The sequence below is a fragment of the Halteromyces radiatus genome (assembly GCF_025201355.1).
Source record: "Halteromyces radiatus strain CBS 162.75 chromosome Unknown BX664scaffold_3, whole genome shotgun sequence".
NCBI classification, from domain to species: domain Eukaryota; kingdom Fungi; phylum Mucoromycota; class Mucoromycetes; order Mucorales; family Cunninghamellaceae; genus Halteromyces; species Halteromyces radiatus.
The window spans coordinates 2814574-2835981 of NW_026251689.1; the positions used below are offsets into that span (position 1 = coordinate 2814574).

At 33.6% G+C, this 21408-nt stretch overlaps 10 protein-coding genes across 10 annotated transcripts; 5 read left to right on the forward strand and 5 right to left on the reverse strand.

Annotated features, from left to right (window-relative positions):
* Positions 1-1349: 1349 nt before the first annotated feature.
* BX664DRAFT_357997 (eukaryotic translation initiation factor 3 subunit D) lies at positions 1350-3343 on the reverse strand. Its single transcript, XM_051547996.1, has 3 exons — positions 3095-3343; positions 2611-3019; positions 1350-2540 (listed from the first exon to the last, which is right to left on the reverse strand). The coding sequence occupies exons 1-3, from the start codon at positions 3324-3326 to the stop codon at positions 1445-1447; spliced, it is 1737 nt and encodes a 578-aa protein (XP_051402015.1). The 5' UTR covers positions 3327-3343; the 3' UTR covers positions 1350-1444.
* Positions 3344-3499: 156 nt separating this feature from the next.
* On the forward strand, positions 3500-3980 carry BX664DRAFT_329986 (uncharacterized protein). Its single transcript, XM_051544905.1, has 2 exons — positions 3500-3682; positions 3752-3980. Exons 1-2 carry the CDS (start codon positions 3520-3522, stop codon positions 3910-3912), a joined length of 324 nt encoding a protein of 107 aa, XP_051402016.1. The 5' UTR covers positions 3500-3519; the 3' UTR covers positions 3913-3980.
* Positions 3981-4110: 130 nt separating this feature from the next.
* Positions 4111-5908, reverse strand: BX664DRAFT_329987 (uncharacterized protein). The gene has a single exon (XM_051544906.1). It carries the CDS (start codon positions 5747-5749, stop codon positions 4274-4276), a length of 1476 nt encoding a protein of 491 aa, XP_051402017.1. The 5' UTR covers positions 5750-5908; the 3' UTR covers positions 4111-4273.
* Positions 5909-5930: 22 nt separating this feature from the next.
* Positions 5931-6610, reverse strand: BX664DRAFT_329989 (uncharacterized protein; the record flags this gene model as incomplete). The annotated part of the gene is made up of 1 exon (XM_051544907.1): positions 5931-6610. A coding segment is annotated over exon 1 (448 nt), but the record flags the coding sequence as incomplete, so codon positions are not given.
* A 679-nt stretch (positions 6611-7289) lies between these two features.
* BX664DRAFT_295388 (MCM2/3/5 family-domain-containing protein) lies at positions 7290-11278 on the reverse strand. The gene is made up of 15 exons (XM_051542146.1): positions 10645-11278; positions 10356-10544; positions 10232-10286; positions 9840-10088; positions 9685-9769; positions 9432-9599; positions 9258-9364; positions 9074-9176; positions 8814-8990; positions 8623-8716; positions 8399-8553; positions 8194-8314; positions 7898-8106; positions 7548-7800; positions 7290-7464 (listed from the first exon to the last, which is right to left on the reverse strand). Exons 1-15 carry the CDS (start codon positions 11236-11238, stop codon positions 7339-7341), a joined length of 2685 nt encoding a protein of 894 aa, XP_051402019.1. The 5' UTR covers positions 11239-11278; the 3' UTR covers positions 7290-7338.
* Positions 11279-11476: 198 nt separating this feature from the next.
* Positions 11477-13061, forward strand: BX664DRAFT_295391 (uncharacterized protein). The gene is made up of 7 exons (XM_051542147.1): positions 11477-11540; positions 11608-11824; positions 11883-11983; positions 12056-12225; positions 12297-12444; positions 12506-12558; positions 12629-13061. Exons 1-7 carry the CDS (start codon positions 11493-11495, stop codon positions 12963-12965), a joined length of 1074 nt encoding a protein of 357 aa, XP_051402020.1. The 5' UTR covers positions 11477-11492; the 3' UTR covers positions 12966-13061.
* An 85-nt stretch (positions 13062-13146) lies between these two features.
* On the forward strand, positions 13147-14549 carry BX664DRAFT_295393 (GPN-loop GTPase). The gene is made up of 6 exons (XM_051542148.1): positions 13147-13208; positions 13283-13359; positions 13425-13621; positions 13710-13810; positions 13874-14030; positions 14116-14549. The coding sequence occupies exons 1-6, from the start codon at positions 13194-13196 to the stop codon at positions 14457-14459; spliced, it is 891 nt and encodes a 296-aa protein (XP_051402021.1). The 5' UTR covers positions 13147-13193; the 3' UTR covers positions 14460-14549.
* Positions 14550-14725: 176 nt separating this feature from the next.
* On the forward strand, positions 14726-16642 carry BX664DRAFT_384980 (Sucrase/ferredoxin-like-domain-containing protein). The gene is made up of 2 exons (XM_051549215.1): positions 14726-15628; positions 15960-16642. The coding sequence occupies exons 1-2, from the start codon at positions 14823-14825 to the stop codon at positions 16465-16467; spliced, it is 1314 nt and encodes a 437-aa protein (XP_051402022.1). The 5' UTR covers positions 14726-14822; the 3' UTR covers positions 16468-16642.
* Positions 16643-17696: 1054 nt separating this feature from the next.
* Positions 17697-18160, forward strand: BX664DRAFT_358005 (uncharacterized protein). The gene is made up of 2 exons (XM_051547997.1): positions 17697-17926; positions 18022-18160. The coding sequence occupies exons 1-2, from the start codon at positions 17720-17722 to the stop codon at positions 18094-18096; spliced, it is 282 nt and encodes a 93-aa protein (XP_051402023.1). The 5' UTR covers positions 17697-17719; the 3' UTR covers positions 18097-18160.
* Positions 18161-18512: 352 nt separating this feature from the next.
* Positions 18513-21307, reverse strand: BX664DRAFT_261175 (concanavalin A-like lectin/glucanase domain-containing protein; the record flags this gene model as incomplete). Its single annotated transcript, XM_051540668.1, has 8 exons — positions 18513-18689; positions 18795-18934; positions 19469-19675; positions 19919-20009; positions 20055-20132; positions 20222-20520; positions 20637-20801; positions 20902-21307. The coding sequence occupies 8 exons, from the start codon at positions 21305-21307 to the stop codon at positions 18513-18515; spliced, it is 1563 nt and encodes a 520-aa protein (XP_051402024.1).
* Between the last annotated feature and the right edge of the window lie 101 nt (positions 21308-21408).

Genomic DNA, 21408 nt, shown 5'->3' on the forward strand with positions numbered 1-21408 from the left:
TACAAAAAAAACTGTAATAGAACCAATCATCACATGGGAACTGTGAAAAAAAAAGATCGGTTCGGTGAATGGATTATTATATATTTGTATATAAAAAAAAATAGACAAAGAACGAGAGAAAAAAAAAAGGAGGTCAGGTGGCGTTTGCTTTTGTTTCAATCCGTAGTGCAACCAATAAAAGGTATCAACTGATAGACCATTTTTGTATTATCTTCCTTTCTTTTTTATTATTAGTATTATTATTATTATTATTACTCTCTCTCTCTCTCTCTGTCTTGTTTTTCCTTTCAATGTATTATCATCATCGTCATCTTTTTTTTTCATTCTCTTTCTATAAGTGATTCATTATTATGCTATAGCGGGGTGTCAAAACTACGGTGCCACGTTGCATTCGGAACGAAAGTACCGTCTTTCCTTTCAGGGCAAGGAAGGAGGATCCTGTTCGCACAATCAATCAAGGGAATAAGTTTGTTCTTTCTCACTGTATTAATATCCTACTAGATAGAAAATAAAATAAATTAAATTAAAAAAATGAATCTCTTCCTCATATTTGATGAACAAAAAAAAAAAACATTTATGTATTTCCAATGAGGGGATATCGTGTCATCACACAAAATAAAAAAAAATAGTCGATCTACTTTTTATTTATTTGTTGCGATTGGAGATCACCGTTTAGTCATCTATTTTTAAAATTAATTATCATCCAGTAGCCAAATTGTAATTAGTTACCTGTTCAAAAAAAAAAAAAAAAAGATTATCATCTGATCCACTTTTTTTTGTTTGATAGAATTTGTTTCCCGTTGGACAATGACACTTTCTAAATTCGGCAAGATCGAGAATGAAAGTAGAAAATCATGGATGACTACTGCCACTTTTCTACAAAAAAAAAAAAAAAAATCGCATAAAGTTGATATATCTATCATAACATCCGTAATGGGGAGAATGATGCAATAGAGATTGTGAAAGTAATCAAACAAAAAAAAAAAGAAGTGATAAAATAAGATATGCTTTATGGATGGATTGTGATATTTAATGGGTGAGAAAGGCCATAGTAAAATATAAGTAAAAGAGGAAAACTACTATAAAAAATATATAATAGTTGGAAGAGTAAACAGATCTAAAATGACATACTATTTCAATATCTGGTACCCATAAAAAATCTTGTCATTTATACGCACACTATATATATACCATCTTCATATCCTTTTTCATCAATAGGATACTATGAAACCAACATCATACAAATCAATCCATCCATCATAGAACCATTATCAACGACACCATTCAAGTACAAAATAATAATAATAAAAAAAAAAAATACACACACAAAAAAAAAAAAGAGTTTATTTGGAATGACAAATGCATAATGTGGTAAACAATAAAAAAAAAAAAAAATAAAACACAAAATTGTAAAAGTAAATGATATAGAAAAAAAAAAAGAAAACTAATTGTCAATGGTAGTATCATCTTGTTCGGTACCTTCTTCATCATCATATTCGGCATCCAAATCATCTTCACCAGGGACAGCATAAATACGCAAGATAGGTCTATTGGGATCCTTCATCATGACATAGCGACCATCAGGTAATTGTAAACACATATCCACGACGGCCTTGACAATCCCCCAACCATTGGTCAAGGACAAGTTCATTTGAGCAGCAAAATCACGAGGTTTGTAGGCTTGGGTACCCAAAATGACATGACGAGAATTATCCTTGGGAGTAGCACGAGCAATATAACCCAATTTGAGTTGTTCAGCACCAGCCAACAAAGCTTGGACAGCCCATCGAGCTAACTTGGCAGCATTGTTTCGCATTTCAGTAGCTACCACAGCACCACGTTGAGAATCCAAACTTTTCTTCCATGATAATGCACCACCGGCACCTTGAGCATTTGGATCAAATTCATTCAAAGCACGGATGGTCACCAAAGTGTTCTTGTTACCCGTCTTGACAGCAGCATCGACTTCGGTACGGACAATCATGTTGATGGGTTCCACAGATTCATCTTGATTGGTAGATGCAAGGTTGAATTGACGATAACGGTAACCACAAGAAGCAAGCTTATTAGTGGTGTCAGCAGTAGCAAAAGGATTGGCCTTGTCGAATGTGACAGCAGTGGAAGGTTCAAGCACTTGACGAGCAAAGTTTTGATTAATATAAGTAGCTTCGTTGCAGAGTGCAGACCAAGAATTGATTGTATCCTTATCATTTTCTGCAGGAGGATCCATGGTGTTTTCGTTCACAGTAACAAAGTCAAATACACCGCCAGGTCGCTTATCCAAAATCACCTTGTCATTTTCCTTCTTGACAACAATATCCCAAGGATAAACAGTACGAGTGGCACACATTAACAGAGATAATACAGCATCAGTAGCATATACAGTGGCCTTGTCTTCGTTGATAAATTGTTGAATGACAGGATCTTCAGATGTAGTGGTATCATACTTGACACGATCGATATGTTGAAGAGCCTTTTCGTTGCGAGTATTAACACGATCATAAGATTTGTTGTAATAATTGATAGATCCAAAGGTAGCACTGAAAAAAAAAATAAAATAAAAATGTTTTAGAAATATCATCCAAATAAATAAAAAAAAGTTTAACTTACATATCTTCAGCTTCAGGAATACCAAAAGTCAACTTGCTTAATCGACTGAATTCAATTTCATCCAAAAGATTCCAATCAGCACCAATGTTCACCGAAGCATTGCGAACTCGTTGAGGTTTGTCGTAATCACGATGACCATAACGTTTACGAGCTTGTTGAGTTTGTTGTTTTCCACCAGTAGGACGAGAAGCGACAGTACGATAACCTTGTTGTTGTTGCTGTTGTTGTTGTTGTAATTGTTGTTGTTGTTTATTTTGAGGACGAGCACGAGTATTACCACCAGCAGCCTTAAGAGCCATCTTCTTGACAGTAGCAGATCGATTATCGACCACAGAGAAGGAGGATTCGTCTTCGGTATGAGTGTAAGCAAAGGCAGAAGCAAAAGAAGCACCGTAACTTTGATGTTGATCTAAATAATAAATAAAATCAATTATGAATATTCTGTTTTTTTTTTATTTCTTTTTTTTTTTTCATTGTTTCTTACCACGATTGAAACGATTGAATCCAGTTCTTCCTTGACGACCAGTATTTTCACGGTTGTCTTGTTTTTGACCATCAGGATTAGTCCAATCAGCCACACGACCTAGTTTGTCACCTTTACTATAAGGGGCATAAGGAATATCTCGGAATTGAGAAGGAATAACATTGGCAGGTCCCCATCCATGTTCACTATCATGAATAGGAGGTAAGATAAAAGCAGATTTGTTTTCAGACATACTGTTTTTAAAGATTTAAAAAGAAAAAAAAAAAAAAAGAAGAGAAAGAAGAGACTTTTTTTTTTCGAGGAATAACAAAAAGGGAAGAAAAAAAAAATCCAAGTGTGACTGGAGAGATTGAAAGACCGTCTAGAACTGTGCCAACTGTGGGTTTATCTCTTTTTTGTCCTTTTTTTTTTTTTTCTTTTCTTTCATGGCATCTTCATCACAATCTATAGAACCTCAAAAGGATGACACCTTTTCTCAAGATATCAAAGCACTACTAGGACCTGTCATTATGGATATGGATAAAAATATCATTGCCACACAACAGAGTCAGCATGACTTTGGACAAGAAATTGAACGTCTTATTGCTGGTAAAAAATATTATACGTATGGTGATATATATATATTCTTATTCTTTTTTTTTTTTTTTTTTTGGATAGAACTTGAAGTATTTACAGATATAGCTGATCCTCCAAAATTACAGACTTCTCTTGAAAAATTAGTGGATGCGAAAAAAAAGTTGAATAATTCTATCAAATTATTACATCAAACAAATACCCGCCTCGAACGCATGGAACAATCAATGAATACCTCTATATGATATTAGTTAGTTATCGTATATCTATTGATTATTTGTAAATAAAAGAAAAATACATGATTATCTTATTATACAATCTCTTGTCCCGATTCAAACCATCAACTTCAAAAGTTAGCAAACGTAGTATAACTCAAATTTGTATCAAAGTAGTTATTGTCCTCAATATATGTATATATATATGTATAGTCATAGAGATAGGTATTGTCATAAAAAGCATATAATAATATTGATTTATTTTGTCATATAAAAGAAGAAGAAGAAAAAAAAGGATAAAATGTACAAACAAATTGAGAATGATATATAAAGAAAAGAAAAAAAAAAGATACGCGCTATCATACAAATATCAAATAACTAACAAACTAATTCATGATGGAGGATGATTTAATGATGTTTGTTGTTGAGGAGGGAAGAGTTGTTGAAGAATGGATGTCACATCAGGAGAAGGAGTAGTTGATCCACCTTGTTGACGTTGTTTATTGGCAGCATGATATTGAGCAGCGGAAGCAATCAAAGGAAGGATTTCAGCTGGAAGATTATTCAATTGAATACCAATAGATTCCAAAATACTATAAACTTCATTTCCTGACATTGACCCTGGTGGACGTGATGTTGTTGATGTGTTGTTGGACCATAAACTTGCCAAAGAAGAGTGAGATGAAGAAGAGGATAATAATCCAGGAGGAGATGATGATAGATTAGGATGTGATAAACCATAAGTGTTGTTGGTATACATTTCTACATATCCATTGTTTCCACGGCCTGCATGTTGATAAGGAGAAGGTGAATACATATTGCCATCAGGTACTGAAGTTGAATAAAATCCTGGTGTAGATGGTGGCGATGAGGATGAGGATGGTGATGATGATATATTTGACATGAATGTCGTGCGACGTTGCCTTTTGCTAATAGGTGGGGGTGCAACAATGGTGGTGGCGGTGGTGTTGATTGTGGTGGTGGTTGCAGCAGGTGGTGGTTGCGGTGATGATGATTGTGATGATGATGATGTTGATGTTGATTGTGTCATGGATTCAGTAGTTGAAGAAGATGATAATTGGATAGCTGATGTCGAAGAACTATTAGCAATACTGTTGCGATGTTGAGGTGCGTATGAGTTGTATATGGGCGAAGATAAAGGTTGTCCAGAAGTTGATGATCCTGTTGCTGGTGGTGTTATAGGAGTTGTTTGTTGTTGTTGTTGTTGTGAAGATTGCTTTCCTTTTTTTCCAGTTACATTGGAACGATTTCGTTTCTTGATCACATCTGTTTTCAAACTTAGAGGACGAACCACACCATGAAGTTTCAAAAATAGACCACAAGCATTACATAGAGGTTGGCCTTGAGCATTTCGTCGCCATAATGGAGTAGTTTGAGTGTTGCAATTAGAACATTGTGTTTTTCCTTGAGATGACATTTTCTGATTGACTGTTGGTAACGTAGATTTTGAAGTTGATGATGGCATGTCAGTACTTGTGTTAGAACATACTGATGAAGAAGGAGAACTAGGACTAGAATGATGATCAAAACGATTGATATTCATTGGTGTTGTAGTTGATACTGACATTGGTGGTGGTGTCGTTGTTGTTGTTATATTGTTATTGTTGTTGTTGTTGGAAGGATAATACATAGAGAATAAATCTTCAAAACTAAGACCACCAGCATTCATTGTTTGTTGTTGAGTTGGATCATAGTGAGGAGTAGATGGCATTGTTGATGGTGACATTTGACCAAAGTAATAAGAACCAGCAGGATCATGATTATTGAGAGCAGGAGGGGTATAATGATGTAACAAATTAGGAGACATGTAAGATAAAGAAGGTAATGAATTGTTAATAGGATCCATAACCAAAGGAGAAGCTACTTCTTCATCATATTGTTCTAGTTCATCTTGTGTAGGAATAGTGATACTACCACGTAATTTAGGTGATTCAGCTCTGCGTTTGGTAGGCTAAAAAAATAAAATAAAATAAAATAAAAATTGTATAGATATAAAAAAAAAAAAGGTCAGTGAATCACATGTAAAACGCATGAGAGGAAGTGTTTTTTTTTTTTTCTATCACCAGACTTTTATATATATTTTTATATTACCGTATATTTTTGAATACTATATGAATTCGCGCGACAACTACCAGATATTAGTACATTCTTCTTGTCTTGATCCAAGTTTTCACGTAAATAATCCATCATATAAGGAGGAGCAGAAGAAGATAATAAAGAAGTAGTATCATCAGCAGGTGGAGGTTGATGTTTCATATCAATAGCAGTAGATTCAGTAGGTTTAACAGTTTCAGTGGGTTCAATAGACTTAGTTTGGTCTTCTTCTTCTTCTTTATTTTTCAATGTCATTGCCATCATACGCCAAGTTAAATTTTCTAGTCGAGAACCATTAGGTAAAGTATCCTTTGCCTTTGTATACATTCGCCATACTTGAGTAGAAAGAGGATCAGATTCATTTGTATCTTCTTTGGACTCTTTACTTGGAAATAAAGAATCAGAAAGTAGTTTGTCAGCAAGTTGACTTTTTGGATGCATTGTCGTATATGTATATATAGAAGTATATGTACGTGTATAAATATATATATATATAGGTTATAAGTAGTGTAAGAATATATATGTTAAAAAAAATAAAATAATAATAAAAGAGAAAGAAAATAGGAAATAGAGGAATTGGATAAAAAAAAAAAAGAAAAAAAGGAACATAAAAGGATTTAAAGTTGGCTTTTACAGTTTTTTTTTAGGAAACGAATCGGATTCTTAAGTTTTTTATGTTAAAAAGGTTATTTTATAATAAGAAAAAACCAAAGATCAGCGATCCCCTTCTTTCTAAAGTACTATAGTTCATCCACTTTTTATTGGATAAACAACCTTGGTCAACTTATCATATCCTTTTCGGGTAGACTCGCTGATAATGGAAAATAAATTCCGTTCCGCTTTTTACCAACGTTTTTTTTTTGTCTTTTTCATGAAATTTGTATTTTTTGGAGAGAGAAAAGACTATATATATATATATATATATATGTATTATGTTTTGATTATTATTTTTAAATATATTATAATTAAATTGTTAGATTTATTTATTTATATATGAAAGGTAACAATGATAGATGACTATCCACTGATTATGATAAGATGACTTTTTTTTTTTTTATTTTCGTACATAAAAATAACGCTCTCACATGCGAAGATTTTCTTATCTCCATATTGCCAATTTTGGAATAGAACTTTAAGCAAAATATCTTCTTCTTTCCGAGGCATACTTCACTCTCCGCTTCCCGTTCATCATAAATAATTCTACATTATATGTAACACGGAATTCTATAAAAAGTAATAAGATGCATTCAATTGATAAAAAAGAACACACACACACATATTCTCTATTTTGATGACTGATTAACAAAAATAACTTTATATAATAAAAATATGAATTCTAAACTATTCATTTCCACCTCGTAAGATGAGATTTCGAATAATACGTCGTCTTCCATCACCAGTCACACGGATATCACCTTGACTTTCCATTGCTCGAATAGCTTCATCAAACGACTTGTTGTCAACAGGCTAAAGAGAAAAAAAAAATAATTCATCAATCCTTTCTATTTTTCTTTTTCTTTTTCCATTCTTTTTTTTTTTTTTTGACATACCACACTACTCTGAGAATTAAAGTCATTGAATAATTTTTGATAAGAAACTTGACTTTGTTCTTGATTAGTGATCATAGTACGAAGTTCCCGTATTAAGTCTTCTTGAAGATGTCGTTCATGAGAAGCTGTACCCATCAAAATAAGATCCATATCAATACGTCCAGTTTTCGGATCAGTAGCATAATCTTTGATAGCTGCACGAAGTAATCGGGAGGCTTCCTTGACATCGTCTACTTCTACAAATTCTGATAATCTACATGAAAATAAGAATAAAAATAAATATAAACCCTATTTTCTAACTCTACCTTCTTCCCATTTTTCGGTTTTTTTTTTTTTTTTTTTTTGTGTACCTCATTCGCGCATGAGCTTCAGACATACGAATCATTGATTCCAGTTGTCTGGTTGTTGCTGTTACACGTTTTTCACGGCCACCACGATCTTGCCCTTGTTTACGTAATTCCACATAAAGATCTACTAGATGACGACCAGCTTCTTCAGTAAGGACAGGTTGAATCTTGCTTCGGGCATAACTAATATACTTGGAAAGAGTTTCTACAGGCTAAATATAAAATAAAATAATAATAATTATTATCATATTTAGGTAAATACTAAGAAAGAAATAAACTAGTGTTTATAAATCCTTTACGATGATATCCAAACCAGCAGTTGAAGGTACGTCTTCCATATACAAAGATACCAAATGGTTCGCCAACCTACGATCCGCATCCTCATCCACTTGATCCAAAATAAGGTATAGTAAATCAAATCTACAGAATAGTGAATAGTAAAATAATAATAATAATAAAGTCAGTTAAACTATAAGGACTTTGATCCTTCTTTCTTTATTTTACCTAGACAATAAGGGTGGAGGTAAATCCAAATTCCCAGGAACAGATAAGTTTTTATTCCATCTTGATCCAATAGGATTTGCACAAGCACAAATGGATGTTCGAGCATTCAATGTAGTGATAATACCAGCCTTTGCCACTGAAATAGTTTGTTGTTCCTATAAGATAATGTAAAAATGAATACAAGCTTATCCCTCACCTTTTGTTTTCCTTTTTTTTTTTTTTACCATCACTTCATGAAGTACTGATCTTGTAGCATCAGACATCTTATCAAATTCATCAATACAACATACACCACCATCACTTAATACAAGAGCACCACTATTATAAAAATAAAAAATAAGGTCAAAATAAATGTCTAATGATCGTTTGTTCTATGTATATCTACAGATCATCCTTTTTTTTTTTTTTACTTTACCTTTCCAGTACCAGCTGTCGAGAATCGGGATCACGTGTAATATATGCAGTAAGACCAACAGCAGAAGAACCTTTCCCAGAGGTATAGACACCACGAGGAGAAATTTTGTGGACATATTGAAGTAATTGTGATTTACTGGTACCAGGATCACCGACAAGAAGGACATTGATTTCACCTCTAGATAAAATATATGATGATGAGCTCACAAAATCAAAGGGAAAAAAGAAGTGATCTAAAATTGTTATTTTCATTCATAATACCTAAACCTTGGAGAACCAGACCTTTGGAAGACTTTGTTTGCACCGCCAAATAATTGTAATAAAATACCCTTCTTGACATCATCAAGTTCGAAAATACTTGGAGCTAAAGGTATAATGATAAAGAAAGAGGAAAAACGTGAGATTAATGTATTCATGTTAATACGATTTTTTTTTTCCTTTTTACCTAATGATTGTGAGAGAGTATCATATAAATCAGGTCTTTGGGATAATTCAGTAATGACTTCTTCATCGTCGGCAAAGAAGGTTTCAACATCATCTGTTTCATCGTAGCTATACAAAAAAAAAAATTTAAATCAAATTAAAAATACTGGGTACATCTCTATTCTTCACTACTTACGTTTCTCGAGAGTTTTCAGCTCGAAGTGATTGGTCAACTTGTACTCTTTTCTTGTTTGTTCGCTTGATATGGACTACATCAAGATAGGTTCGGAATAAGGATCGGATAGCTCTTTGGCGAGGATTGACACGTACAGGTACACCACGGAAAATACCAGTGATTTCCAATCTATGGTAGAAACAAAATTATATCATCAGAATACAAGAAGTAATACATGATATATATATATATATATATATCATTTTTCCATTACCTATCACCAGGTTTTGCAACATCCACCAATTCATCATACATACACAATGATACATTTTGAGGAGTTTGGCCATCAGGGACAGAATCTATCAAAGATTTTATTATGAGCATATATATATTATTTACAATTTTCCTTTTTTTTTTTTTTTGCATTACCAGGAGTTTCTTGTAATCTTGCCACTTGTTTGTCAGCAAATCCACAACGGTTATGAATGAGAGACATAGAGTTCACAGCACTACATTGTTCTCTTTCACATGTTGTAGGTTCCACAATTCTTCCACGGTCTACACGGACAGTAACGGTATGTTCACAAACCAGACATCGGAAAAAGGCTTCTTTCATATCAGGAATAACAGGTGAGGCACGAATCATAAGACCTTTGATGGTAATGAGCTGATCCACGTCTACAACAAAATAAAATTCAGTAAGGTTAATCATATGAATTAACGCACGCAATATAAGTAAACACATATGCATCCAGCTAATCTCTCTCTCTCTTTCTCTCTCTTTTCTCTCTTTGTGTTGACACTGAGTATATATCACTTACTCTGAGGATCCAAATCACGCATGTTCACAGATGAAGACAAATTGAAAGGACGTACCTAGGGAAAAATAAAAAAAAAAAAGATTCAATCATACGTTCCATATCGTTTCCCAATTTCGCATCTTACTTTGAGTTGTTGATTATTCAAATCAATATCTTCAAAAAGACCCATATAAAATGTTGTGATAGTATGATCCATCAAGGGAATGATTTCTTGTGGGTACTTGATTAATTGATCATATAACTTGTGAGTATCAGGATAAGCCATTAAATTTCGACAATCCAAATTAACACCATAATTATTTGTATCACGAATCTATATATAAAAAAAAAAAAAAAAAAAAAAAAGAAAATCAGACTTCTACTATCATGATGATCCCTTTCCTCCTTCAAAAAAAAAAAAAATATAAACTTACATGAGATAATAATAAAGGATAGAATGGACGATGATCATCATCATTGATAGTTTCACCAAGTTTTCGTTTTCGATGAGCCAAAGTAAAATTGTTCAAAAAGTTGCGGAAAGAGGTCATAGATTCATGAATGTTGATAGTAGTACCCCAAATAAGGCGAACCGATAAGGAAGGATCGGATTCTTGAGTATCCAATGCAGAAGAAAGACGAGCAGCAGCATGATATCCTGGAGTGTCCGTTGCTTGAGTTTCTGAATTACTAGCGAGTTGAGTATTGAGATGAGGAGTTCTAACATATGTGGTTCGAGGCGTACGAGCAGCGTTTGGTGAACTAAAAGCATGAGAACGCATGGGCGTAGAGGGATAAGCTAAAGGTGAAGTAGCATTCATAATATCGTCACCAAAATACATGGGAGACATTTCACCACGTCCATAAGGGGTGCCACGAGCGCGAGGTGTTCCTGGAGTACGCGATGAACCCAAGTCATTTCGTGGCGAATCAAAGTCTAATTGAGAAGAGAACTGTTGACCATGGTGAGGTGTTTGTGGAGCTGCAAAGGAATCAAACTGATTGGGTGTTTCTGGAGGTTGACTCATTTATGGAATTGTCGTCAAGTTGATATAAGTAAAAAGAAAAGAAAAGAAAAAAAAAACAAACTGATCACGAAAAAATTGTTTTTTTGAATTTGAGAAAGCGCGCCTCTTTTTTTTTTCTCCCTTTAGAAATGGTGAAGTGACGTTGAATCATTTTCATTGGTCGATGCTCTCGCAGCTTATTTTTTGAAATAAAAAGAATCGATTTTTTTTTTATTTCTCTTTTTTAATCTATACAAATACAAAATCAATTACTGATGAGTTTAACTAAAGCAGATATCAACAAACAAGGTTGGGAAGACTCTGTAAGTCAAAGTGAATATAAATATCTTGATGATCACTTACACTAACATAAATTATACTTTCTTTTAGGAATTCCCTATTTTGTGCGAAACTTGCTTAGGCGACAATCCATATGTTCGCATGTCTAAACAACCTTTCGGCAAAGAATGCAAGACATGTAACAGACCTTTTACTGTATTCCGTTGGTTACCAGGATCGAATATGCGACACAAGAAAACCGAAATTTGTCAGAACTGTGCAAAGTTGAAGAATGTGTGTCAAACTTGTATTCTTGATTTACAATATGGTAATTACCAATAGTTGTATTATATATAATGTTTACTTACCTTGTTTTATTTCATTAGGTCTTCCTGTACAAGTTCGAGATACTGCTCTTGGTATAAAACCTGATGCACCTACTACTGATATCAATCGACAATACCATGCTCAGAATCTAGCAAATAAGGTAAGAAAAAAAAAAAAAGGACATATACTACATCTTATAATGAATTTTGTACTAATGAAATTATTTATATAGATCGATGATGATAGTAAAGATCCCTATGGTGGTGGTCAAAATGCTGCAAGCAATCGAGACATTCTCAAAAGTTTAGCAAGAACCGAACCTCATTACAAACGAAATCGTGCTCACATTTGTTCCTTTTTTGTCCGTGGTGAATGTAATCGTGGTGCTTCTTGTCCATATAGGTAAAAATAAAAAATAAAAAATTGGGGAAAAAAAGGAGGGGAATATTGATCATTGTTTCCTTGTTATATAGACATGAAATTCCAGAAGAAAATAAAGAATTATCAAGACAAAACATCAAGGATCGTTACCGGGGTATCAATGATCCTGTGGCAAAAAAGATTCTCAGTAAAACTACCAATATGCGATCCTCATTGGCACCTCCCGAAGATAAATCAGTGGTAAGATGATTAAATATATTTAGTACTGTGGACTTTTTGTACTAATATTTTTTTTTAATAGACTACTCTCTTTATCACAGGTGTGGAACCCAAGATCACTCAAGAAGATATCAAGTAAGATATAATTCCTTTATTTTCCATTTACAAAATTTAACCTTTTTTTTTTCTTTATTCATATTTTTAGGGGATTCTTTTATGCTTTTGGAGAAATCAAATCTATTATTGTTATTCACAAATCAAAATGTGCATTCGTTAATTTTGTTACAAGGACATCAGCAGAACTCGCAGCGGAAAAAATTGCAAGTGTTGGATTAGTATTGTTGGATACACCGTTACGAGTGACATGGGGAAAACCAAAACCTAGAGGACCCAAGACTCCTGAACAACCAGATCTGACCAAGATGAAAGTACCTGCCCCTCCTTCTCTGGATGCTAAGGATAGTAATGTCAAATATCCTAGTCAAGATCCAACTTCTCAAGGTTCAACTGCTTTAGGTTCCAATCCAACATTCTTATCATAATTTAGCATTTATCCTTCCTTTTTTTTTATTTATTTTTATTTCATTTTTATTTACTATCATGATGATGATGATTATTTATTTTATACAAATTATTGTAAATAAATGAAAAAAAAGCTAATATTTGTCATTGATCATTTGTTGAAACCCCGTCTTTCTCTCTCTCTGTGCCATTCTGTCTTTTTTTTTTTTTTCTTTTTTTCTTCTTTATTCTTTTACCTTGTATATAAAATGCCATTTGGACAGGTAAATAAAAACAAATATATTTGATTATACAAATAGATAGATAGATTTCTTTTAATGATTTTATTTTTCTATAGGTTGTAGTTGGACCACCAGGATCTGGCAAGACAACTTATTGTTGGGGTGCATATCAATTCTTGACAGCTTCTGGAAGGTAAAAAGGAACTCAAAAAGGTGAAGCATTATTCTAAAACTTTCTTCTTTTTTCTTTTTTGATAGAAAAGTAGCAGTGGTCAATCTTGATCCTGCTAATGATCATATACCTTATCCTTGTGCTATAAATATTGCAGATCTAATTACTTTGGAAGATACTATGGATGATTTGAAACTAGGACCCAATGGAGGCATCATGTTTTGTGTAGAATATTTGTTGAAAAATATAGACTGGTTATTGGAGAAATTAGATGGATTGAAGGGTAAAAATAAAATATATATTAGATATAGGTTGATTTTTTTTTTTTTTTTTTGCGTAAACACTCATTTTTTTTTTGTATTACTATGTAGATCATTATATCATTTTCGATTTTCCAGGTCAAGTCGAATTATTTACTCATCATCATGCTGTCAAAGATATCTTGAATATTCTAGAAAAACACAATTATAGGGTAAAATAAAAAAAATCATAATATTCGTATAAATGTTGATTCTTATATTTTTTTTTAATTTAGTTGGTGGCTGTTCATTTGGTAGATGCTCATTACTGTACTGATCCTGCAAAATACATCTCTGTCTTATTACTATCTTTAAAAACAATGATTCAATTGGAACTTCCTCATGTGAACATTCTATCCAAGATTGATCTTATTGAATCCTATGGAAAACTACGTAAAAATTGATATGATTTTATTTGGTCATCAAGTAGACACTAACTAATAGTTGAAATGATATATATATATATATCTATATATAGGGTTTAATCTACAATATTATACAGACGTCATGGATTTATCATATCTATTAGAATCACTGAATGAAGACGCTTTTGGATCCAAATTCAAAAAGTTGAATGCAGCATTATGTGAACTTGTAGAAGATTTTGCTTTGGTTGGCTTTTATACTTTATGTGTAGAGGACAAAACATCTATGACCAAAATTCAACAAGTGATCGACAAAGCTGGTGGGTTTATCTTTGGAGGATTGACGGAAGGAAATGAATCTATTATGCTCACTGCCATGCAAGCTGGCTTCCATGAAGATGTTACTGACGTTCAAGAACGATGGATTGAAAACAAGGACCATGATGATGATGACTGATTAGGATAGAAATTAAATTTAGTGTAGCATGGATATTCATATATAAGCATATTGTAAATAAAGATTATATTTATACTGATGATGATGATGATATATGATGAAAGATATTTGATATTATTACTAACTGATCCTTTTTTGATTTATCTCTCTCATGTGTGGGGAGACTCGGACCACCGCCTTGAGCCGCAATGCCGGTCACTCCCCGCTTTTTTTTTTTTTTTTTTGTTTTATAAATCTTTTTTGTTTTAAATTTTATCTTCCCCCTTTTTTTTTTTCTTCTTGTTCTTCTTCTTGGTATTCCTTGTTGATGAAAAAAACATTTCTATATTATTTTATGTGATATATATATATATAACATAGACTATGGAATCAATACGAAAAATGATTTTTGGAGGAGTGGATCCACCATCTGATATGTTTGTTAATGACGATTGCCTTACATGCCAAGACCCATGCGAAGAACATTCAACATATCCATCCTATCTTGATATCAAAACTGATCGCAGCGTTGCAGGCACCACCAAACCTTATAGCCGACATATCCTTATTGCCACTGGTCAATCCGACTGGGCCAAGAAAATCGAACACGACAAGGAAAACACGATTGCCAGTCTATTACTCTCATCGCGACCTGATCGTTCAACCATGATTACCTGTAGTTCCTTGGTATCACTCCATTCCACCGTTCCTGGTTCACAAGATCTATTGGTATTTCCTGATAATTTTATCTTGGCCAACGTTACAGCTGATAATGTACAACAACTTCGGTCGATCCTGAATAATGATGATATTCAACCTACTGATATCCTGATCAAACCTAATCCTTATTCACACCTTTTACTCATCTGTTCTCATAGACGGCGTGATAAACGATGTGGTGTCACAGCACCTATTCTGGCCAGGGAATTTGATCATATTTTACGTAGCAAACAATTGGATGAAGTGGAAATCGTCATGGTCAGCCATATTGGAGGCCATAAGATCGCTGGGAATGTCATCTGCTATACACATCAAGGAAAAAGGGGGATTTGGTATGGATTGGTCAAACCGTGTCATTGCAAGGCCATCGTTGAAGAAACTCTGGAAAAGGGCAAGATCATCCAACCTTTATATCGTGGTGCTATGGGTAATAGTTTTACTACTTTAGAGAAAAAATCCTTATTATCCTGGTAGTTTCTTGGTTCATATTTGATTTATTTATTTAGAATATCTTTTGATTTAATAAAATCTCCTTTTTATATTTTCTTTTTTTTTTTTTTTTTTATGCATGATGGGAGAATATGGTAAGATATACGGGATTCAAGTTCCGTTTGTGCTGTGTCTGCTAAGCCTCTCTTGAAACACCTATTTTTTTTGGAGCCAGGAAGGGGAGAAGAAAAAAAAAATGACTAGCTGGGTGTTCTTTTATTCTATTTTTTTTTTTTTTCCTTTTCCTCTTTCTTCATATTTAATATTTTTTTTTTTTGTTGTTGTTATCATGTCTTGTTTTTTATCACAAAGTTTTCGATCTCTGACTATTGTACGACAACATGTACGACCACTTAGTACAGCCAATGTAGTAGAAACCAAAGTACCCAATGATAGTCTTGTTAGCCAGTTAGTGAATACATTGATGAGAGATGGCAAAAAAGCTCGTGCACAACGGCTTGTCAGTGACAGTATGCGTCATTTGGAAGCCAAGACACAACAGGAACCCTACGGTGTACTTGCCAGCGCCATTGAAGAAGCCTCACCATTGCTCAAACTCACGTCGACCAAGAAAGGATCCAAAGTGGCTCATGTTCCCACTGCTCTACGAGAACGTCAACGTCGTCGTCGTGCCATCACATGGATCATCGATGCATCATCAAAACGAAATGAAAAGACTTTTGAAGAACGTTTTGCTGCCGAACTGTACGATGTCACCCAAGGTACCAGCTCTGTCTTGCAAAAGAAACTTCAACTTCATAAACAAGCTCTCGCTAACCGTGCCAATGCTCAAGTCAGTTATAATACTCAAAATCGATAGATAATTTTTTTTTTTTTTTGGTTTATCATCTCTTATAGATAGAAATAGGACTTTTATATCATCTCCCTTATCCCTTGTCTCTCGTTCCTGCACATAGTTTTTACTTCTTTCCCTGTTATTTTTTTATATACTATTACTTTCTTTTTTTTTTTTTTAGAAATGAATAAAATAATCATGCATAAATATCTTGTTTATTTAATGATGAGGATGTTGTTATTATTATTGATTATTATTGTTGGATGATCGTCAAATGATGATGATAGTGGTGGTTGAACAAAAGTTGGATGAAAGGAGGAATGGACAAGGATAGTCGAACGAGGAGAATGATTTCATAGATAATTGAAGAACATGAATGGATTTATAAATTGTTGATGGAAAATAGTAACATTGATATGATGATGCTACTTCAACAAGTTATGTTTGGAACAGCCATTTTGGACTTTGACATTCTGGGATTGAAATGACGACAGGAAAAAGAAATAAACGGGTTGGTCGTTTCACTTTTGTTTTTTGTTTTTTTTTCTTCACTTACAATATTGATCTTAGTTTGAGTTTATCAACTTTTTTGTCTTTATATTATCTTCATACCATGCACAACCTCTGATATTCAATTAAGAAACGCAGATGCTGCTTATGATGAGATGATACGATTCTTGATGGAGTACGTAGATACCGTTGTAGGACAAGATGATACGATTCTTTTGAATATTAGCTTGTATGTTCTGTATGTATTTGATAATATTCAAGTCAAAAATGATAATAAACAATGATGATAATATGTGTGCAATAGAATGAAATAATCTTTTATTCCACATGTTAGATCGCACACCCAAAAAAATATATATATCTATGATGGGAAATCATATGTTCGCATATGTAGGGAAAATGATGATACTTTCAGGTACTTCTGACTTGCTTAAAAATGGGAATTTTTCTCATTTTTTTTAAGAGGTTGACGAAGGTTATTATTATAGCACACCGAGGATGAATTGATATCTGATTCTTGGAAACTCTCATCTTAGACATTTATTTACTAGTGATAGTTTTTTTTTTTTTTTTTTTTTTTTTTTTTTTTTTTTTTTTTTTTAATAAAATGATCTATTCTCCGTAAGCCAGTATGCTATGATTTTTCAGTAGGTTTCAATTTTCGCCCCAATCTTTTTCTTTATATTTCCTTTTCTTCTTTTTTTTTTTTTTTTCTTTTTTTCCTTCCTTTTTTTTTTTTTTTTATTCATTATATTGATCTCATTGGATGTCAGAAGACAATCCCGGCACTTCTGATAAAGGGGAAGCAGCTTGGTATGCTCGAAGAAAAGAATGGACTCAACATCAAGTACCTTTGCAAAGCAAATCAACACAACCACTTTTTACGTTGACCGATGATCGAAAATCATATATTTACAGATCTCTCATCAAAGAAGGCCGATCTTTCACACACTCTATTCCTCTTAGTATTGTTGTAAGTAAAAAAAAAAAAAAAAAAAATGAAGAGCAATATGTAGACTGATCATGGATACTTGTCATTGCTTCTTCCTTGTTTTTCTTCTTCTCCAGACTGACGTTGTAGTTCATGGTTGGAAACAAGATGGAACTTGGCCACAAGACGAATATAATCCAAAAGTAGAATAGGATATTCATACCCCCCTCATATTACACCACCCATTGCTCATTGCAATCTACTCAATGTGAATACATTTTTTTTTATAATAAACTATATTTTTTTTTATTTCAATTGTTGTCAATGATACTACTACTACTACTATTTGATACGGATAGAATATTTTTTTTTTTTTTTGCTATTACTAGAGTGGGGTAGATTGAACTAAAAAAAAAATGGAAGACTGGTTACCTGAATAAGAATCAAAGCATGGTCTTGATGTTTTCAGCCGAAAAATTGGAGTCACCCAATAAAACAGAATCGCCATGTCCGAGGTATGTTAGTTCTTTATTCACTGTAAAGACTTGACGATAAACACGTTCCAAAGGTGGTATATCGGGTTGATTTTGACAAACTAACGAATGAATAGAATAAAAAGAGGAGAAAATCAATTAGTCTTCTTCAGGGTTGCTATTCTCTCTCTTTTTTTTTCTTTTTTTTTTGAGGACTTGCCTAATATTGCCACATTGACATCACTTGCTAATGTTTCACGATGTACTTTATCCATCAAATGGCCCATGGGACTTGATCTTGGATCAGGATAAGCCAACAAGGAAAATATTTGCTAAATACCAAGAAAAATAGGAAAAAAAAAAAAAAAAAAAAAAAAAAGAGGAAGACTTCATTAGAACATTTTACATCATCATCATCCACTTTTTTTTTTTTTTACCTTTAATTTGTCTTTGATTTTTGCTGAAGGATCTTTACCATATTCGCCTTGTAATTGTTGACCATACATCATAATAGTTTGCATCATTTGTTGTATAGAGGAATCTAGAGATCCATCGTCAGTCATCATGCCATCCATACCTAATAATTCATCTTGTTCCTCTACCATGACATCATGAAGACCTTGAATACCAGACATAATACTACAGGCACTTTGTCCATTGCTACTGCAACTACTCCGTCGAAGAGAAGGTCGTCTTGATGTCCGAAAATGAGTTGTATCGGCGAGATCCATCAAATGTGTATTGTTGTCCGTGTGTGTTGGAGAAGCGGGTGCTGCCACAATGGCTGCCCAACTCGTGCGCCTTCCCGGCGCCGGTGAAGCCGTTGTAATGGGAGGAGATTGACCATAATGCGTATAGGCTGAAATCGATCTGCTGCGACTTGAATTCAAGGGAATCCATGATGATGTGGATTGCATGTGATTGTTGCTGTTTGTATCCATACTACTGAGAGATGGCCATTTGATACATCCTTTCTTTTCATCGTTGATAGTTGTCAATGGATGATAAGAGTGTCGTTGATGATGATGATGATGGTGGATGACGTCGTCCATTTCAGTATTGATGCTGTGTTCACTAATGCCATCGTGACGATCATCAAAATAACCTTGACTACTTGTCTGACTACTGCAACTGAGGATGCTTGTGTGATCATCTTCGGATGAAAATGAAACCATGCTGTCGACTTCACTATATCGGCGTTGATGATTGATTGTTGTTCTTTGACGTCCTTCATATTCTTGGTCACTATGATCACTTATCATTTCAACAAATTTTTGACATTTGAGTTGGAATAGAATGTAATTATCTCCATCTTGATCTTGTAATACGGCCGGGAAATGGGTATTAAGTAGATTTAAAGCATGATCGATATTACCTTGAGTAATTGCAGTCTTGATATCTATTTTTTTTTTTTTTTTTTTGGTAAGAAATGTGAGATTGGATAGTCAAAGACTTTTAATAAGGATTTTTTTTTTACCTAATCGCTGCTGAAGGCCATCATCACCATCATTAACCAAAAGAAGTGTATTTTGTTCTTGATGTTTTGAAGTAGAAGAAGCACCCGTAAGATAAGCCGAATCTCTTGTCAAAGCCTGAGCAGTCCCAGAATAGCCGTGGTGAATGAGGTAGGACAATACCAATTTGTCCATGGACTGAGATATGTTCTTGCCTTTTTCAGTTATTGGTTCGTCTTCCACATTCGGTTTTATCATCATAGGTATATTTGAAGATAAAGAATATGTTCCAATATCTTTCCATAAATACAATTTTTGTTCCTAAAGTATATAGATAAATATGTATATATATAAAAATGATGAGTATTTTAATCCTATTGATCCATATTGGATGATAATGACATCATTACCTGAATGTATTGTACAATATCATAAACAAAAGGTTCTTGACCAAAGTTGACAGTAATATATTCATCAGCAGTTCGCATACCAACACAAGGATACAAAGGTTGGGAAACATCCAAATCTTGGAAAGCAACACCGAGGGAAGAACCATTCTTTGTATAAAATGCAGTTTTGCTTGCAAAGTTGACACCGCAACCAATCACATCGCCAGTCTTGAATTGAGGTCCGTATTTCTTGCCAATGCCGGAACCTTCAAAAGAATGACCATCATCACCGTGATACCCAAATGATTTCTTGTCCCATCCTAAAATAAAAAAAAAAAAAAAAAAAAAAAAGAATGTTCAGATCGGTTGAGTGAAAAAAAAAAAAATAGTAATAAATAAACGTATGATTATGTATATAACTCTTCTTTTTCTTTACCTGGTAAACGTTTCAGTTCATTTTTTGCACTGCAGAATCCAATACCAATGTAACCATCATCCCCTTTTGATTTGACATGCATTTCAAAATAATAAACACCACATTGATTTCGCATAGGGAAATTAGCACGAACAGTACCAGCATGATCTTCACATTTGCCAGGTCCTAATGGTAATAATAAGAAGGATGAGCTGCCTTTTAATTTTGTCTAGCATATTTAGAGTACAAAAAGGAAGTAATAAGAATATAGAATATATATATATACCTATATAAGTGACACCAAGACCATTCTTGTCAATTTCAAGATATCGTGATTTATCAGCAGCATTCCAAAATGAAGGTAATCGCAAGTCCAATTCTGAAAGTATATCGTTATTGGTCATTTGTTCATGTTGTGGGGTATCGTTTACTAATTTCTTTGTATTTTCATATCGTTTCTGTAATAAATATTGATATTGTTCACGAACAAGAGCGGCATATTGAGTATGTTTGAGGTAAGCAGGAGGTTTTGGCGGGCTAAGAGACTGTGAGAAAGTTGAATTAGGTATCGATGGGCGTTTTTTGGAATGAGGTAAAGTAGAATGTGACCACGGTAAAGATTGTAGTGCAGGAAATGCCGAATGATAGTTGGCAACAGGATGAACACAAGCTGGTGAAGTGGTCGTGGACATGTATAATAAACCCTTTTTCCAACTTTATTTCTTTTTTTTTCCAGAAGATGAAAATAGAAAAACAGAAAAAAGAAAAAAAGAAAAGAAAGAAAAGAAAAAGG

Coding starts and splice junctions, on each gene's coding strand:
- BX664DRAFT_384980 (XM_051549215.1), top strand. CDS start 14,823: ATGGAATCAATACGAAAAATGATTTTTGGAGGAGTGGATCCACCATCT. Junction 15,629..15,959: donor AAAAAATCCTTATTATCCTG/GTAGTTTCTTGG, acceptor TTTATCACAAAG/TTTTCGATCTCTGACTATTG.
- BX664DRAFT_329986 (XM_051544905.1), top strand. CDS start 3,520: ATGGCATCTTCATCACAATCTATAGAACCTCAAAAGGATGACACCTTT. Junction 3,683..3,751: donor AATTGAACGTCTTATTGCTG/GTAAAAAATATT, acceptor TTTTTTGGATAG/AACTTGAAGTATTTACAGAT.
- BX664DRAFT_295391 (XM_051542147.1), top strand. CDS start 11,493: ATGAGTTTAACTAAAGCAGATATCAACAAACAAGGTTGGGAAGACTCT. Junction 11,541..11,607: donor AACAAGGTTGGGAAGACTCT/GTAAGTCAAAGT, acceptor ACTTTCTTTTAG/GAATTCCCTATTTTGTGCGA. Junction 11,825..11,882: donor TATTCTTGATTTACAATATG/GTAATTACCAAT, acceptor TTATTTCATTAG/GTCTTCCTGTACAAGTTCGA.
- BX664DRAFT_357997 (XM_051547996.1), bottom strand. CDS start 3,326: ATGTCTGAAAACAAATCTGCTTTTATCTTACCTCCTATTCATGATAGT. Junction 3,020..3,094: donor ATTCAATCGTTTCAATCGTG/GTAAGAAACAAT, acceptor TTTATTATTTAG/ATCAACATCAAAGTTACGGT. Junction 2,541..2,610: donor ATTCCTGAAGCTGAAGATAT/GTAAGTTAAACT, acceptor TTTTTTTTTCAG/TGCTACCTTTGGATCTATCA.
- BX664DRAFT_295388 (XM_051542146.1), bottom strand. CDS start 11,238: ATGAGTCAACCTCCAGAAACACCCAATCAGTTTGATTCCTTTGCAGCT. Junction 10,545..10,644: donor ATCCTTTATTATTATCTCAT/GTAAGTTTATAT, acceptor TTTTATATATAG/ATTCGTGATACAAATAATTA. Junction 8,717..8,813: donor CGACAGCTGGTACTGGAAAG/GTAAAGTAAAAA, acceptor TTTTTATAATAG/TGGTGCTCTTGTATTAAGTG.
- BX664DRAFT_329987 (XM_051544906.1), bottom strand. CDS start 5,749: ATGGATCCTATTAACAATTCATTACCTTCTTTATCTTACATGTCTCCT.
- BX664DRAFT_295393 (XM_051542148.1), top strand. Junction 13,811..13,873: donor TAGAAAAACACAATTATAGG/GTAAAATAAAAA, acceptor TTTTTAATTTAG/TTGGTGGCTGTTCATTTGGT. Junction 14,031..14,115: donor TGAATCCTATGGAAAACTAC/GTAAAAATTGAT, acceptor ATCTATATATAG/GGTTTAATCTACAATATTAT.
- BX664DRAFT_358005 (XM_051547997.1), top strand. CDS start 17,720: ATGTCAGAAGACAATCCCGGCACTTCTGATAAAGGGGAAGCAGCTTGG. Junction 17,927..18,021: donor CTATTCCTCTTAGTATTGTT/GTAAGTAAAAAA, acceptor CTTCTTCTCCAG/ACTGACGTTGTAGTTCATGG.